Source organism: Ochotona princeps, chromosome 17 (genome assembly GCF_030435755.1).
Source record: "Ochotona princeps isolate mOchPri1 chromosome 17, mOchPri1.hap1, whole genome shotgun sequence".
Classification (NCBI taxonomy): Eukaryota; Metazoa; Chordata; class Mammalia; order Lagomorpha; family Ochotonidae; genus Ochotona; species Ochotona princeps.
The window spans coordinates 36,066,412-36,084,928 of record NC_080848.1 but is presented as its reverse complement, the minus strand read 5'-3'; the positions used below and the strand labels follow the sequence as shown (position 1 = coordinate 36,084,928).

The 18,517-nt window shown below is 52.9% G+C and overlaps 1 protein-coding gene across 1 annotated transcript in view; it reads left to right on the top strand.

The window, feature by feature from the left end:
• SEZ6 (seizure related 6 homolog) overlaps nt 1–18,517 on the top strand; it is a 44,147-nt gene that overhangs the window by 19,633 nt on the left and 5,997 nt on the right. The window contains exons 2-5 of the mRNA XM_004593924.3: nt 2,314–2,976; nt 3,294–3,427; nt 11,677–11,872; nt 16,062–16,247. Coding sequence (XP_004593981.2) covers nt 2,314–2,976; nt 3,294–3,427; nt 11,677–11,872; nt 16,062–16,247 — 1,179 coding nt within the window. The remainder of the gene's footprint in view (nt 1–2,313; nt 2,977–3,293; nt 3,428–11,676; nt 11,873–16,061; nt 16,248–18,517) is intronic.

Genomic DNA, 18,517 nt, shown 5'->3' with positions numbered 1-18,517 from the left:
GCCAAAGCAGTGTATGCATCATTTCTCTGGCTCTGTGGTTGAATACAGCAACATCGTCAACAGCAGAGCATAAGTTTCATTCTCCGTTGCCCGACTGATTGATTATGGCTGTCTGGATAACTGTGTTGAGAAGGATTCTGAAGTCCCATGTGACTTCAGCAAGAAATAACCAAAATTGATTAATTTTTAATGAGGGGAGGAGATTGTGGTAGGTAGCATACCAGATGTCCCCCTCCCCTCCTTTTTATTAAAGATTTATTCATTTAAAAAATTCTAAAGATTTATATTTTTTCTGTTTGAGAAGCAAAGTTAGAGAGAGGGAAAGGAGGCACAGAGAGAGACATCTTCCATCCATTGGTTCACTCACCAAATGGTCGCAACAGCCAGAGCTGGGTCAGCCTGAAGCCAGGAGTGTCATCTGGCTCTCCCATCTACTGCTGCTTTTCCCTGGAGAATTAACAGAGTCCTGGATCAAAGGTGGAGCAGCCAGGACATGAGCCAGCACCCACATGGGTGGCCAGCACAAACGCTGGTCCCCAGATGTCCCTTATCCTGTTTTAGACCCTGTCCTAAATAGACCTTGACTAGTAGTGATAGGAGAAGGAAAAAGGGAATTCAAGGAGGCATCATATGGAGAAGGGAAATGATATTAAGAGAAAAACCTGTTTTACAGATGAGAAAACTAAAGTTGAGAGAATTTAGAGGCTTTTGTTTCTGCTTTTTTTTTTTTTTTAAAGATTTATTCCATTTTTATTACAAAGTCAGACATACTGAGAGGAGGAGAGACAGAGAGGAAGTGGAGCTGCCGGGATTAGAACCGGCGGCCATATGGGATCAAGGCAAGGACCTTAGCCACCAGGCCACACTGCCAAGCCCTCTGCTTTTTTGTTTTTAAGATTTCCTGTACTTACTTGAATCACAGAGACAGAGAGGGACCAGAAAGGAGAGGTCTTTCATCCTCATTAATCAAATGAACATTTCATCCTCAGTTGAACATTTCGTTCATTCCCCATATGGCTACAATGGGCCAGGATGAATCCAGCAGCCGGAAGTGTCATCTGGGTTTCCCTCATGGGAGGCAGGGGGCCCAAGGACTTGGTCCATCTTCTACTGCTTTCTAGGCACATTAGCCAGGAGCTGGATCAGAAGTGGAACAGCCAAGCTTTGAACCAGTGCTTATACTGCACTATGCCACAGCATCGGCCTGCAGAATTTGGATTTTTTTTTTTTTAACCTGAAGTCACATAGCTCCCTAAAGCATAGATAGATTTTTTAAAAGGTAGATTGACTTATTTAGCTATTTGTTTATTTGAAAGCCAGTGTGAGAAACCTTTTGTCTGCTTGTCTGCTGGTTTACTCCCCAGAAACCCTTCATAGCTGGGGCTGGACCAGGTCAAAGCCAGAAGCCAGGAACTCCATCCAGGTCTCTCATGTTGGTGGCAGGGAATCAAGCACTTGAACCATCTTCTGCTGCCTTCCCAGGCACATTAGCAAGAAGCTGGATGGGAAGCAGTGTGCAGTGGGAACTGGAACCAACAGTCCCAGGTGGGATTTGAGCAACTTAATCCCAAGTGGTGACCTAAGCAGTTGGGCCACAGTACCTGCCACATCTGCCTGATTGTAACACCTGGCTGCTTCCACCCTGTTCATCTGCCTGCACTTAGAAGCACCATCAAAACCAGAAAATGGATGGAAGACATGCTTCTCCGAGAAGTAAAAGAAGTGGGACCTAACACAGAGGTCATGCACTCATAATGAAATGTAAGATAAAATCCCAAATACACGAGGCATCATCTGGGACTAAGGACCAGCAGTTCACTGAAATCAGGAAATGAGCTGGAAGCCCTGTACTCACAGGCAGAAAAGTCACTGGAGTGAGGGTTGGTGCTGTTGCCAGTTCTGCTCTTGGCTGTGTGACTTTGAGTAAGATGCCTCCTTTCCCTGGCCTACCTTCGTTAGTAAAATAAGGCAGCATTGGGACTGGTAAATACTGACTTCCGGTACCAGGCATGGCAGCAGGGAATCTTGTGTTGAGAAGGATTCTGAGGCCAAATCTGAGGATAGCTGGAATTCATGCAATGATCCATTAATGATGTCTGCCTCCAGCGCTGGAGGATAGAGGGTGACATGCTTGAAGTACGCCATGTCATCTCCCTGTTCTGAGATGCCATTGCACCATGATTCTCAACAGTGAGCACACTCCCCATGGTGCTCTGTCAAGGGAGAGATGAATCTCCTAGTCGCCTGGGCCGGGCTGGCTGTTGCTCACTGTGGAGCAATGGGGGAGCCTCTGATAATCCATTCTCGTTTCAGGACTCTCCTCTCGGGACCCGATTCTGGGGGAGGGGCAGGCTGCAGGCATGGAAGAGGCAGATGGAGAGCTGACTGTGGCCCCTACACCGGAGCAGCCAGAACACGGGGTCCACTTTGTCACCACGGCCCCAACCTTGAAGCTACTTAATCACCACCCACTGCTGGAGGAATTCCTACAAGATGGACTGGAGGGCGGGGAGGAGGAGCTGAGGCCTGTACTGCCCTTCCAGCCTGACCCACCTACACCCTTCACTCCCAGTCCCCTGCCCCGCCTGGCCAACCAGGACAGCCGTCCTGTCTTCACCAGCCCCACCCCAGCTGTGGCTGCTGCTCCTACTCCACCACAGTCCAGGGAGGGACCCTGGGGCCTGGAATCAGAACTCCCCGAGCTTCACCTCCTGGCTCCCCTCCAGCCAGGACTCAGCATGGCAGTGCCCACAATGGGCCCAGGAGCAAGACCCAATACCACACCTCCCAGCCGAGCATGGACCCCAACCCAAGAGGGTCCTGGAGATAAGGGCAGGCCATGGGCTCCAGAACCCGTGTCTCAGACCACAGGGCTCGGGACCAAGGGGATAGTTGCCACAGCCACCACTTCAGGGGACGATGAGGAGACCACCACCACCATTGTCACCACCACCATCACCATGGTCCAGCCGCCAGGTCAGAGTCTTTGTACTGGGACCCGACCCCAGCTCTGGTATTTATTTACTCTCCCTTGTGTGTAAAGCAGTGATAAGAAAACCCACCTCCCTGGACCGTTGTGAACAGGAGGCGAGATCCCACATTGTAGGGGCTCAATAAAAAGCAATTCCTTTCTTTCAACAGAATCACCATTGCTCCACCCAGGGTGGGGAGGTGGACTACACACACATATGCACACACACACTGAACACACATGTACATGTGCACACAGTTCAGTCCTGGCTGGACCTGTCTCCGAAGCTGGGCTTAGCCTTTTGTCTCCTCCTATTTCTCAGGCCCTTGTAACTGGAATTTCTCAGGACCAGAGGGCTCTCTGGATGCCCCCAGATCCCCCAGTGCACCCCCTGGTGTCAGCCTGGACTGTTTCTATTACATCTCCGTCTACCCTGGCTATGGCGTGGAAATCAAGGTGAGTGACCTGGCTCCGTGTGGGTCCCCAGTGGGGGTTGCTGTGTTCTGGGCTCCCAGAAAGGCACATGCTGCAGTGTAGGGGACATGTCAGTTGAAGGGAGTCCCACATCTGGGGCTGGGACATGATCCTAAAGCCTGGTTAGATTCTCCTGTGTGCACCAGGGAGTGGGGTGGGCAATGCTCCAGGCCAGGAGTGTCCAGAGGTGCTGCAGGAGGGACAGATGTGACCATCCTCTTTCTCCAGGGGTTTGGTCAGGGGCTCAGGAGAGCCTGAGAAGGGAGCTCTGGTCCTGACTGGGCAGGGGATTGGGTGGGTGTGAACTCTGCACCTGCATTGTCCCTCACATTTCCCATGAAGCTTCTGGCTCAAGGACAGTTCCCTGGGTCTACCATGAAAACACACACACATGCACACATACCCACATGCGCACATGCATGCTACCTTGCAGCTGAATGGGCTGAACCTTTTTTCCCCAACAGTCCCAGTTGCACCTGCTGCTCCCTCAGCTCACCTCACCTGCTATTAGGACTCACACCTGGCATCACTTTCACTGGAATTTCTCTCCCGATCTCCAATCCCAGGGCACTCCTTATCTTAACTCTGCATTCTGCCAATCTGTTTATCACCATCCACTTCCCCCCATAGTTGGTGAGCTCCTGGAGGATACCTTGCTGGACAGGGCCCAGAACGGGTTCTCCACAGACCCCTCTGAATGGAAAGATTGGGAGGAAGGAAGGGAAATGTTCCCTCCACTTAGGTTATGGAAATTGACTGGATGGGCAGGAGGGGCATTATGCTCAGGTGAGGGACTCAGGCAAGGGACTGAGGAGCCACAGAGAAGAAAGCAGAGGGGAGTCTGTGGGGCAGGACCTCTCCTCCAGTCCAGCCCAGCCCACACAGGCCCCGGTAACTAGGCCGGGAGCCAGCTATACCTGTGTTTCCAGCTCTCTCCCTGGGACTCCAGGTCAGGGTCCCTAAGCCAAGCCTGCAGACAGGGAACCCCTAACCCTCCTGACTTTCTCCCCTTCTTTCTGCAACTGTTTGCTCTTGCTCTGCCAAGCTCTATGCCCCCAACTCAGGGCTGACTGCAGGGTAATTAGGAACAGCCACCCCCCCTCAAGCCATTAGCACTCAGTGTCGCTTAATTAAGGTGATTAATGTAAAATTATCACCTAATGAGAGGTGGCACCGGCTGTGGTTCACAGGGTGGAAAGCGCCAGCTGCAGGTGTAGAGTAGGAGTTGAGGGGCAGATGCCAGACTAGGTGCCCCCCTGCAGGCCCAGACTGGTTCCACCTGCCTCCCGAGCCTCCCACACCCGTTGAAGCCTGCAGAGTCCGACTAGACCCAACCCTGGTACCAGCCCTTGTACCCCCTGCAACAGAAGCTGCTATCTCTGCCCATCTTTGCCCTGTTCCAGACACAAGCCCCACCCTGGATGCCTACCCTCCCAGTAGATCCGTGCGTTGTCTGGTTCTGCCACAGTTTTTTCATCAGAATGAAAAAGCCGTTACCAGGCAACCTTGAGAGGAAGACCTGCCACAGCCCCAGCCTGCTGTCGGGAAACATGGCAGATGTGGGCCCCAGCCTCTATCCTGGCACCATTAGAAGCAGCGCCATTGGGGTCCTTGTCACTCCTGATGGCCTGAGAGGGTGGCGCCAGAACTGGATCAGTGCCCAGTTTAGGGGAGGAGCAAGAGACAGAGTCAACCAGGACTGCAGCACAATCTAAGGTTCTTCTCCTCCCAGGGCTGGTTCCAGCAACTTCTGCTCCTACTTAGGCCTCCTAACTACACCCCGCAGGGCCACTTGGGACCTGAAGATTCACTGACACTATAGACCAGTCTCACTGGATAGTTGGGGAGACTGGGGCCCAGTCAAGGAAAGGAACTAGCATAAAGTCACTCTCAGTCATTAGCATGTGGTTTTGCATGAGTGGATTTGTCTGTCTGACAAGTATAAATTGAGCTCTAAGTTTGCACTGACCACCTGGGACACAGACTGGCAATGCAGGGTGCAGAAAGACAGAGGTCAGAAGCAAAGACCGCAGACAGGGATAGGGTTGAAAAGCACATGAGTGTGGGGGCTGCAAGAAAGGCAGCCCACCTGCCTCAGCATGAAGCAGAACATACCCACTCTGAGGCCCACAGGAAGCCAATCAACACCCATACGTGGGCGGAGGAGCAGTGGGTATGGCAGTTCTGGCTGCTCCAGACAGGTAGTTTTGCTGCATAGGAGTGAGGGTGAGGGTCAGACTTCCAGACTTTGCTCTGGCCAGAAGCTTGGCCCCAAACTGGCAGTGGAACCAGGCTATGCTGGGTTCCTCTCTATGGGAGAGGGGACTGACTACGGTTTCTCCCCACCACAGATAAATCCCTGCCTGGGGCTCCCTGAGTCCACCCCCACTGCATAGGGTGGGTGGTCAGGATGGGGCCTGGGGGTCTGGTAAGGACGTGGGAGGAGCCATGGGGAGAGGGCTGTCTCAAGGACCCACAGACCACATGCCTCAGTAGGTCAGTCAGACACTATGCTGAGCCCCTGTCCTGTGACTGCAGTGCTGTCCTGAAGTTTGGGGCCCTGGGTAAGATCCTCTCAAGTCCTTCTCAAGTCCCTTTTTTGTGGAAGAGCAGCCTCTGAGGGATCAGAATCCCTAAAAAGCCCAGCTCTGCACAACTTGGCCCACAGCCCCCATAACCTGCTCCTTCCCCTGCCTCCCCTCTGCCCTCAGGAGGCTACAGTGGTTGAGGCCCTCTCAAGCTGAGGCTCCAAGCTGCCCTCAGAGAGGTGGCAGGGCAGGCTCCATGATCAGAGAAACCTGCCTTCTTTACCTGGGAGTTGGGTGAGGAGGGCCAGGAAAGCAAAGCCCTTCAGGATGGGTGAGAATGAGCCCTGAGGTCCAAGCAGACCCCATCCTTTCCCCAGGCAGCCAGGCACCCCCTGAGGGCTCAATGCCTCTTACTGCATTTGGCATTCCAAGGGCCTTCCCACTGCCAGGCTGTATCTTGGCTTGGTTGCTGTCTGTGCCATCTGGAGCCTGGACACAGCTGCCCACAGTCTCTGCCCGCATGCCCCAGGTGGCCCCATTGGCACACAACCTTCTTACACCAAGCCAGCTGTCATTCTGATGGCCATAACACCCTGCCCTTCTCATCTGGGCCATGGCCAGGCCTGATGTGGGCACCGGGGTTGGCTGATAGGCCTGTGAAGTGGCATTTCTGGGCAAGGTTCTAATTGCTGGCTTCAGGAAGGCCCATCTGAGGAGGTCGGCAGCAGCACAGATAGGTCTGGCCCCTTGAATTTCGGCTTCTTCCCCATAATCCCTATAACAGATCTTACCCCATTAGACAGTCCAGAAGTCCCATTCAGAAGGGCAGGAAGCTGGCATATAAGCCTGGGGCTTCAGTCCTGGCTATACAGCCCACTTCTCAGTGACTTGGCTAAGCGCTGGGCCCCGGTTCTCCCCATGCCCCATAAAAGGAGTTTGAACCCAAGGATGAACAAGGCCCTTTCAGCCAGTCCAATTGTGGCTTCTGCTCTGGGTTCTCACGGGCCTGACTGGGTGCTGGCATCTCAAGTCCTGGACCCTGGCAGGGAGAGGTGACTTCCAGGTACAGTGCCTTCCAGACAGAGCCCTGGCAGACCTGGGAGTGAGGTGGCTACAAAGCCAATTATCACCTCAGCAGATGGCAAGGTTTCCTCAGCATGGGGCCCAGGTAGCTCTGAGACACAGATGGACTGCTGTGACTTTCCGTGCTGAGTCTCTTATGACCAGGATCTAACTGATTCTTTATGCCCATGACATGGCTAGAGCATCCTCCCCATTTCTTGGGATAACTGGCCCATGATGGAGCCAGGCTTGCATCCCAGAACCAAACAGCCTGACCTAGGTGACTGGCCTGGGTGTAGCACTAGACAGATCTAGAACAGAGCCTGGTAGCCTTCTGTCCTGAGGCCTTCTCAAACCCGTTTCTCAGCCAACCCCATTTGCTGCTGGAGTTCTCCCAGTTCTGAGCAGGAACAGGCACATGCACTGGGTCAGGAACCAGGGATGCTTTGCCTTGGGCTCATTGTGTAACCAAAAATGATCTTTGATCCTGGATCACAGGGGACCCTTGGCTGCAAAGCAGGTGAACGCAGCCTGTCCTGTCTCCCTCTCTAAGGCTCCACTAGAGGACAGTGGATGTGAAAGGGCTGCAAAAACTTACAAGGGCCTTGTGTGAGTGGCACATGTATGGGAAGGTACACACATGCCAGTGTGTATGCAGATGAGCTTATATTAGAGTATACGTGCAGTTGATGACCAAGAAAGCCTAGCAGGGCTGTGGCCAGACCAGCACCCAGGTTGGGTGGGGTGGGGGACAGCAACCAGGCACTCGCCTACCTGTGCTTGACTGTGTGCTGTCACTGGCATCATCTCATTGAGGGGTCACTCCAGAGAGAGTAGTACTGGAGGCCTGACTGGCAGCTTCCACAGAAACAATGGGCCAGGGAAGACAACAACCTGAATCCTCCCCACTCCTTATCCTTAGAAGCACTGGCTTCCTTCCATGGGCTGCAGTATGAGATAGCCCAGGGTCCTGTGGGAATCATCCTCGGCTCCTGTCTTCCCCGTGCTGTGGCTGGCTGGGGGTACAGGAAGACAGCCCTCATGAACAGAGCTGACGTTTCAATCTGTCTCCCAAGCGCTTCAGTTGCCTGCAAATTGCATCAAGACTTCATCCCCTCCCTTGTCGGACACCCAGGCCTGTCTGGCCCCTGTCAGCCTGGCCCTCAAACAAGTGACAAATCGCACTGCAGCCACTGCGGCAGGCCTGCAAGTGGGTGCTTAAAACCCAAGGGGCCAGAGCTTTATGGGCAGCTTCTGGCAGAGCACACAGGACTGTATGGATAGGAGCCAGGCCAGCTTGATGGGGGGGGGGAGGTCATGCCTCCCCCAGACAGGAAGGAGCCACAGATGTCAACTCCCAGTATTCCCAACTTTACAAGGTGCAAAGGGGGGAAGGCAGACTGGTGGGAATTCAAATCCCAACTTCTTGAAATACTAGGCCAGTCTGTAATCCTCTCTGTTAAACCTGGGGTTGGGGTTGCTGAAGCTTGGGAATTAAGACATCCAAGAAATCTATTTCTGCAGATGATGTGCCCACGAGGTTGAGAAGAGAGAGAGCTATCTTTGCTTCTGGCAAAGCAAGATGTGGTCTCTTAATAGCTGTGTGACCTTTTGCAAGTTCCTTAGTTTCTCTGAGCCTCTGTTGACTTAAGAGGATTTTAGCACCTACCTTGTGGAATTGTGGGGAAGATGAAAGAGGATACATAAAGCATGGAGTACTGGAGTACATGTCTTGACACACTGTAGATGTGTCTACACGACAGCAATCTTCCTCTAATAGCAATCATGAGTACTGCTGCTGTTGACCTTGGTTCCAGCAAGCCAGCAGGATCCGGAGCAGGAGGAAGAAGCTAGAGATGACGCTAGAAGTGTATAGGAAAACTAAGCCAGCACCTTGGAGGAAAAGAATAAATTCCTTTCTCCTTCTGTGCCTTTGCCTTCCCAGGAATTTCCCTGCAATGAATGTTCTCCCCACTCCCCATTCCCCCAGCACTCCCCTCTTCTCCAAGTCGCTCTGAGCCCCACCTGCTTGTTCCATGTGCTTTCCCAGAGCCTCCAAGCACAGGGCTCTCCCCTGCAGAATTCCTGCTGCATGCATTCAGTGCCACTTAAGGCAGAATTATATGCTGCCTGGCATCTCTCAGTAATTACGGATTCCACGTGTGTGAGTCTTGTTTCCCCAACTCTAGAATCAGAGTCTCCAAGTTTGAAGGGACCTCATCCAGCCTCCGCCTGCTGCAGGAATTCCCTGTGGAGTGTCCCCAGCAGATGGTCAGGGAGCTCCCGCCCAAATGGCCCCAGCAGCCAGGCAGGCGGGGCACTTCTCACAGGCAGCAGTGCTCAGAAGGGGCCCCAGCACTCTTCTTTGAGCCTCACCATCAGCCCCAAAGGTTCCTCAAGTCTCTCCTCCCTGCCTAGCTACACTCTCTGGAGGCCCCAGAGTACATCTGTTCTCAGCACCCACCCTCGGGGGTGGGGGACCTGAGCCTGGCAGTGGTCATCTCCTTGGACTTGGCTGGGCTTATGGTGGCCACACATTTGATCTCTACTCATTTGTTTATTTTATTTTTTAAAGGTTCATTTTATTTGTTTGAAAGACAGAGAGAAGTCTTCCATATGCTGGGTCACTACCCAAATGACCACGACAGTTGGTTAGGGATGGGCCAGGCTGAAGCCAGGAGCCAAGAAATTCATCCATGGGTGCACAGGCCCAAGCCACCTTTTGCTGCCTTCCCAGGCCCAGTAGCTGGGACTCAAATTAGAACTTCAAAACGGGACCTGTACTCCCAATGCCAGCTAGACCTCTCTACCCGTCTTGATTCAGACCAAACAGTGATAGAGCCTGTGGCCTCAAATGCCAGTGCAGGCTTTAAAGAATAAAGTGCCTGTCGGGGACAGCTGTAACTAGGGGGACTGACAAGTTTGGCCTGGGAAGCGGAAGACAGTGGCCCTGAGATCTCAAAGGGTGACCAGTATCATCAGAAGAGGAGCAGAGTTCCCTATGCAAAGGCCCCGGGGGACTGGGGAAGGAGAGCAGGCAAATGAGTGAGATTGGCAAAGCCCCTGGAGGCAGCTGTGGGCCAGGGAGTTTGGTCCTCATCATCTGGGCAAGCTGAAGCCCCCAGCAGGGCTTGGAAAAGAGAGAGACATGATTTTATCTGAGGCAGCCAGGGCCCGGAGCTGAGTTGGAGAAGGTAGGAGGGATGAGACAGATGGCTGGAAGACCATTCTCAGGAGAGGAACAATGGGCAGGAAGTGACCTGAGCCAAGATGGGAACAAAAAAAGAGAGGGAGCCAACTGGCTCATTTGGGAGGTAGGACTGGAGAGGATTTGGTAACTCACTAGGTCCCACCGAGCTGGCCCCAGGGTTAGCTCTGGAAGGCCCTGACTCAGGGCAGCATGGTGGACACCTTGCAGAACACAGAAATCAGAGATGGGGGCTTTGAGGCTTTGAGCTTCCCACGGATCTTGTTAAAATGCAGATTGTGATTTAGGCAGTCTGTGATGGGGTCTAAGACTGCTTTTCCCATGATGCTAATATTGCTGGCCCACGGATCATAGTTTAAGCTGCAAAGATCTACTCAAGGCCGTCTCCTAAAATGAGGAAACAGAAACTTACATAGCAAGCAGACTTCTCCCAAGACCATGTGGTCATCAGGGCCCCTGGCGTCAGGCCCCCACCCCAGTACTGACAGCTTCTACTGAGCCAAACTGCCCCTTCCCCTCTGGATGGAGCCCAGTTCTTGTTAGACTACATGGAAACTAGGAGCCCAGGAGTATGCTGTAGGAATTGAGGATGGAGGAGTCCATGACATCCAAAAGAAAGCACTGGAGTGAGAGGCCCAGAGAAGGGCGAGAGAGGAGAATCATGCCTGCCGTGTAGAAGGGCGTAGTGTGGGGCCACACAGAACAAAGCTTCATGGGACAAACAGGGAATTTGAATTAAATGCAACACTGGTCAGAACCAGCTGCAGCTCAAGCAGTGTCAGGGTAGAGGAAAGAGCGAGTGAGCCGTGTAGGCAGGGCAGCAACACCCCTGGTACCTATTCCAGTCGTGGCAGTGAGGAGCCAGGTGTGGCAAAGGGGATGAAGAGTAGTGGACACACATGAGGCACCACCGACAGACTGAAGGACAGATTGGATGTGGAGGAGCATGGAGGAGACAAGATGATAGTTCTTGACTTGAGGACCCAGGTGCCTAGTGAGGACATTCCTTGATAATAGAAGCTAAGGATGCTACTAGCTGGAGGAAGAGGGCAGCCAGGCATGAGAGGGCAGCCAGAGGAAGCTGGGCACAGGTGCCTGAGGCTCAAGACATCCCATGAGTGACCAGGCCCTCAGCCACCCAATCCTGCCCCCACTTCACAGATGAGAAAACAGAGTCAGGGAAGGGGAGGGAATGGGAAGCAACTGATGTGTGTGAAAAGTATTGGACGCACAGAAGGATGTGCTTTCCAATCCCAGCTCTGCGAAGAACCTCCATGGGACCTTGGGTAATTTCCTAAATCTCTCTGAAGTTCAGCTCATGGCTCACAGAGTTGTTGAGACGAATTCCTCTTGCACTGAAGTGGCTAACTTGGGGCCTGTGGAGCCTCCGATCCTGGGGCTTCAAGTCTAACTGCTCTCTAATCTCCTGGCAGGTCCAGAACATCAGCCTCCTAGAAGGGGAGACCCTAACCGTGGAGGGCCTGGGAGGGCCTGACCCACTACCCCTGGCCAACCAGTCTTTCCTGTTTCGAGGCCAAGTCATCCGCAGTCCCACCCACCAAGCAGCCTTGAGGTTTCAGAGCCTCCCACCACCTGCTGGGCCTGGTACCTTCCATTTCCACTACCAAGGTAAGGGCAGCTGAGGGAACAACAACCTGACTGGCTTCCCCCTGCAGGGGAGGGGTCTCAGGTGTGTATCGCAGTCTGGGGGGGGGGGGGGGGGCGGGGAGCAGGAAGGGGCCAGCAACTAGCACCACAGAGCACAGGTTTCCAGTGAAGCTCAGACCCAAGGGAACACAGCTGACACCTCTGGATCCACCACTCTGTAGAGAGCTGGGCTTGACTCAGGCTCAGGTAGCTCCAGGGTATGCCCACTGTACCTTATTCATTCATTTAGTAAACTCACCTAGGCACCTGTTCCTTGCCATGCTGATCATCGGCAGCATCAAGATGGACCAGCCAAGATCCTTGCACTCAGTGAGTTCAGAATCATGGGAGGAGGCAGACATTGAAATAGGCAATAACAATTCAGAATCCCTTTTACCCAAGTGTAAGGGTGTCAAGTCAGAAGGGTCAGACAGTGACCACCAAGGTCTTCAGCTGCCAGCCTGGAAGCAGCTTCTGCTCCAGCCAGCTCAGCACACCTCTGGAAAGGTGGCGTCCTGTGAGGGGGCATCATATTTGCAAATTCTCCTTGGTTGTTGACCTTGGACAGTTCATTTGACCTCTCTGGCCTACCTTTTCCTCTGCCATAAGATGAAAGCAAAGTGCCTGTCCCACAAGGTCAAGGTTAGAATTAAACAAAGCCTTGCATGTCCGGTGCTTAGCACAAGCTCCATTAAAGACACTGGCATAAAGCGTCTGGCAGGATGGGGACAGAGACAGAGAGGAGAGCTTTGAACTCTGCTGCTTGCCCTCTTGTTTCCCTCCTGCTCACTCCCATCCCTGGCACAAAGTCAGCCTGCGTTCTTCCACAGGTTAACTGGGGTGGGCTAACAGGGAAATAATTGGTGTGAATAATCATGGGATTGTCTCACATTGTCACAGACCACTTTGGCAGCTCCACAGGGAGCCTCAGACCCTACCCCCTTCGCCCCCCACCAAGAAGCACTTGCCCTATTCTGGTTTCTCCACCACACTGGGGAGCAGCGTGGTAAGGCAACAGGGATCCTGGCCATGGGAGAGGGTTGGCAGAGGCAAGGTACCCTCTGGGAGAGGGTGAGCGTCTAGGCAGCTGGGCCAGCCTCCTGAACAGCCTCATCAATCGTCCCGGGTAGCCGGCACGATTTCACGCTGCAGAAACCCTTTCTCTTGCTACAAATTCCTTTGCCCAGAGCTTTAGACTTCCCCTCTGCCTGCAAACAAAGGTGGCTGAATGGCAGCACTGGAGATCGGCAAGGGGGAGTGGACCCCAAGGAGAGACTGGGAGAACTGGCCCGTGTTGCCTCCTTCTCGGCTCCCAGAAGCCCTCCCTCCTCGGCCCAGTTTTTGTCAATGATCAGCTCTTTCCTTAATGAGTGTAATTCCCCTAATTATAGGCTGTAATTAGCCCTGATCCCAGAGATGGGAACAGGAGGAGCGTGTGCTCACACAAGCATCTCTGTGGGCTGGAAGAAGAGGGTGCCAGGAGAAGGGAGAGGGGCTCCATACCCACGCCAGCCAGGAGCTGTCCAAGCTGATATTGACATCACCAGGATGCCCCCCTCCACACACACAGGGGTCTCCTGGCAGGACTAATCTTCTGCTTCCCTCCCACAGCCTCAGGGAGAGTGAGGAGGAAGAGGGGGAGCCAACAGGCACCCGGCTCCTCCATCCTCAACGTTCCTGGCACTGAACTTGGCCCCAGAAACAGACGCCAGTGAGAAAATAACTCGACAGATTGCAGAGGAGCAGGCTCTCCGGGAATGGTTGTCATGGCAACAGGGAGAAGCTCATCCTGGGAAGTGGCACTTTGCCCACTATGGAGTCTGGGGGCTTCATCCTCCGCAGCCAACCATCTCAGCCCAGGTTTCTCATCTGTGAAATGGGGGACCTCCCTACCCCTCCCAGGGCCCTCACCACGCAGGTGGTGCAGGTGCTAAGCTAGCATCTAGTTCCCAGGGTGTCAGTGAGCTCCCAGCCTCTCCCGCTCTGGCCTGTACCCTTTTCCCCCACCCTGTCCCATTCTGGTGGAGAATTCTCCCCAGAATCTCATGAAGAGCTACCTGCGACAACCACCCAGGGCAATCTTGGCAGTTATTCTCAGGTTTTTCTGACCCCTGAATTGAGATTTTTTTTTTTCCTGAAGTTACTTATTTCTTTGAAAGGCAGAGTTACAAAGACAGAGAGAGATTTTCCATTCCTCTTTGTCTGGTTGTTGCGGGCAAGGCTGAAACCAAAGCCCAAAGCCAGGTCTACGCATAGATGCAGGGCCAAAGGACTTGAGCCATCTTCTGCTGCTTTCTCAGGCCATTAGCAGGGAACTGGATCCTAAGTGGAGCAGTTAATGTCACAGAAGGCAGCCACAATGCTGGCCCCTGAACCCCAACTGCTATCTAAACCAGGGCAGAGGAGGTAGGGAGAGAGAGAGAAGGATTCAGAGCCAGAAGTTCTAACTCTACTTTCTGTCATGTGGTGAGGCAGGGTCTCTGAACCTCAGACTTCCTCATCTGACAATGGGCTAACAACCTCTAACCCACCCTTCCTTTCTCTCAAGCACATGGTGGACACCAAGTAGCAGAGTGTGAAGGCATTTTAGAGGTAGAAAGTACATGAGGCTGCAAGAGGCCTGTAGGACGCAAAACATCAAGAGTAGCAGCAGGCTGATGTGTTGAGTGCTTGCTCTGTACCAGGCGCTGCCCAGGCATCCTCTCACCCACCCTCTACAACATGGAGTGCAGTGCTTTAAATGGCTGGGGAGACCAGGAGTCTGAGACACAGAGAATATGGTTGGCTTACTCAAGGTGGCATGGCAAGGAGGGGAGGCTATGTTCAAGCCCAGAGTCCACCTCCTGAACATGTCCAAGTGCCATCTGCCAGTCACCACGATCCCCTTTAAGTGGCCGTCTTCTCAAGGACCTCCTGGGAGATAGAGGAGCAGGAATCATCTCCGTCAGAAACATGAAACTGAGGCCAGGGTGGGTGCAAGTCACAAAACTTAAGTTTCTGGACTTTGGTCTGCCCAAGGACATCCCTTCCCATATACATGAGAAGCCTGGTAAGGACCAGTAGAGACCCTGGCTGGGACACCTGAAGAGCTCTGTGAGGTTGACCCCTACTCTCAACCCCATCCCTCCTATTATCCCAAGGGTTGTCAGGTCCAACAGCCCAAACTTTCTCCCAATATTTCTCCTTAACCCCCTGTGGGCCTTTTTTCTCACCTCTCAAACCCAGGCTGGATCCCTTGGTTTTAGCTACCTCACTAGCTCAGCCCCGGGCTTCTAATTTTCTAGGTAGTTTTGTAGGATTTGCTGCCACCATTTGGTCACACTTGGTATAATAACTCCAAAAGCTACTAGTTCCCCAGGGCAAGTTCCCAGCTTCTAGAAAGTTTCTTCTGCCTTCTCACCCTGTTTGCAAAAGTAGTCCATAACCTTGGCCATCAAGCTTTAAAAATTTTTTTAATAAGATTTATTAATTTTCGTTGAAAGGCAGATTTACAGAGAGGAGAGACAAAGATCTTCCATCCATTGGTTCAATTTCCAAGTGGTCAGAATAGTTGGAGCTGAGCCAATCCAAAGCCAGAACCCAGGAGCTTCTTCTAGGTCTCCCACATGGGTGCAGGATCCCAATGCTTTAGGCCATCTTCCACTGCTTTCCTAGGCCACAAGCAGGGAGCTGGATAGGAAGTGGATCAGCCAGTACACAAGCTGGAGCCTAAATGGGATCCCGGTGCATGCAAGGTGAGGATTTAGCCACCAGGCTATTGCACTGGACCCAGACATTGAGCTTTTAATACACCTCAATGAATATTATGGAAGCTTTCTTCTTTTCAAATCATTTATTTGAAAAACAGAGAGATTGTCTACCCCCTGGTTCACGCCCCCAGTGTTCATGACAGCTAGATCTGGGTTGGGCTGAAGTCAAGCCTGCAGCTCCATCCAGGTCGCACATGCAGCTAGCAGGGACCCACACACATTTAGGCAACAACTGCCTCCTCCCAGGGTACATGTTAACAGGAGATTCAATTTGGGTTCTGCATGAACAAAGCATAGAGATCTGGCTCCAAATGGCACCACCTCTAGGCAGGTTGGCAGAATTTCCACAGGCCTCTCCCCTTCCCACAATACCTGTCCTGAAACCACCCCACATAACAGTGTCCCTCATTCTCTCTTTGCAGCCTATCTCCTGAGCTGCCGCTTTCCCCGAAGGCCCTCTTATGGGGATGTGACAGTCACCAGTCTCCACCCAGGGGGCAGCGCCCGCTTTCACTGTGCGACTGGCTACCAGCTGAAGGGTGCCAGGTTCCTTACCTGTCTCAATGCCACTCAGCCCTTCTGGGATTCCCGGGAGCCTGTCTGCATCGGTGAGTGGCCCCAGGAGACAGGGCTCAGGGCTGGAGGCAGGACTGCAGTGGAGACTCACCCCACTCCCAGTGGTTACCTTTCGTTGGTTCTCCTATAAGGGAGCCAGGAAATGGTAACAGCCCCTGGTGACATCTGCCTGCCATGCACTGAATGAGCACCTGCTGTGTGTAGGCACACACTGAACTACATAGAGATTATGTCATCCAAACACCCACAGGTCCTGGAAGAAGGGGAATGGGCAGAAGAAGGACACCCATAGGACGGTCACCGACATCTGGGCAGGAAGTAAAAAGTACCAAGGAAGAGACCTAAAGTGGCCTGGGGGGGGGGTGGCAATCACACCTTCTTCTTTATTTTTTGGAAGATTTATTTATTATTGGAAATGCAGATCACATTTACAGAGAGAAGGAGAGACAGAGAGAAAGATCTGCCACCCGTTGTTTCACTCCCCAGATGGCCACAATAGCTGAACTGAGCTGATCTGTAGTCAGGAGCCTGTAATCTCCTCTACGTCTCCCACGTGGGTGCAGGATCCCAAGACTCTGGGCAATTCTCTGCTACTTTCCCAGGCCACAAGCAGGGAGCTGGATAGGAAGTGAAACACGTGGGACATGAACCAGCAGCACCCATATGGGACACAAGTGCTTGTAGTAGGTGGGAAGAATAGTCGATTGAGCTATCATGCTGGCCCCACAATCATTCCTTTTAAAAATTATACTTTGGGCCCGGTGTGATAGCGTAGTGGTTAAAGTCCTCACCTTGAACACGCCGGGATCCCATATGGATGCCTGTTCTAATCCTGGCATCCCCGCTTCCCGTCCAGCTCTCTGTTTGTGGCCTGGGAGGGCAGCAGAGGGCGGCCCAAAGCCTTGGGACCCTGCACCTGCGTGGGAGACCCGGAAGAGCTCCTAACTCCTGGCTTCGGATTGGCTCAGCTCCAGCCATTGCAGCGCTTCGGGAGTGAACCATCAGATGGAAGATCTTCCTCTCTGTCTCTCCTCCTCTCTGTATATCCGCCTTTCCAATAAAAATAAATAAATCTTAAAAAAATATATACTTTAAAGTTGCTTTCATTTAATTTGGAAGGCAGAGAGACCAAGTCAGAATTCTTCCACCTGCTAATTCATCTCTCAAATGCCCACCAGAGCCAGGGCTAAGCCAAACTCAAGCCAGAAGCCCAGAGCTCAGTCCAGGTCTCCCACGTGGATGGCAGGGACCCAGCTATTTGAACCATCACCTGGGTGACGATTCCAGGGTTCACATCAACAGGGAGCTGGAGTGGAGAGGGATACAGAACATAGGCACCCCACGTGGTGTCTCAGCCACTGCCCCAAATGTCTGCCCTGGAAGCATTCATTCTTCAGGGAGGCATTTGAGGAAGCTTCCTAAACAACATGGATGGTGACACAGAGGCAGGAAGATGAGGATGCTCCAGGCTATGGAAGACAGCCAGAGTCAGCTGAAGCCTGAGACAATGTGGAGGGGGCAGTGGGAGGACCCTGACGGCACCAGCATGAGTGGGGAAACCGAAACGGAGGTTTCTTTTTAAGATTTATTTATTTTTATTGCAAAGTCAGATGTACAGAGAGGAGCAGAGACAGAGAGGAAGATCTTCCGTCCAATGATTCACTCCCCAAGTGACCGCAACAGCCAGTGCTGTGCCGATCCGAAGCCAGGAACCTCTTCCGGGTCTCCCACACGGGTGCAGGATCCCAAAGCCTTGGGCCATCCTCGACTGCTTTCCCAGGCCACAAGCAGGGATCTGGATGGGAAGTGGAGCTGCAGGGATTAGAACCGGCGCCCATATGGGAACCCCCGGGGCGTTCAAGAAGAGGACTTTAGCCGCTAGGCCACGCCGCCGGGCCCACAAGGAGGTTTCTGAGAGGAAGACCAAGGAGCTCAGGAGAGCCAACCAGGTGATGTCTGCAGATCAGCAGGCCAGCCAGCCATGAGGGGCTGAAATCAGATGGGGACTTTGGGCAGAAGTTACAGGGACGCCAACATGGAAAAGGGGTGAGTAGCACAACTCCCTGCCACCAGTCCTGAGTGCTCAAGAGGCCCAGGCTACTCTGAGGGAAAAACAGGTTGCAGGAGAAAGGACAGAGCACATGGCATGAACTGAGAGAGGCAAGTAGGGCTTTCTTTTTTCTTTTGTAGGGTAGGAGTGAGTAAGTTTGGGTTCTAGAATCTTCTCTCATTCTGTAATCTCTTCCTGGGTGCCAATCACAGCCAGAGCGATGTTGGACAGATGTGTTCTTGGTGCTAAGCA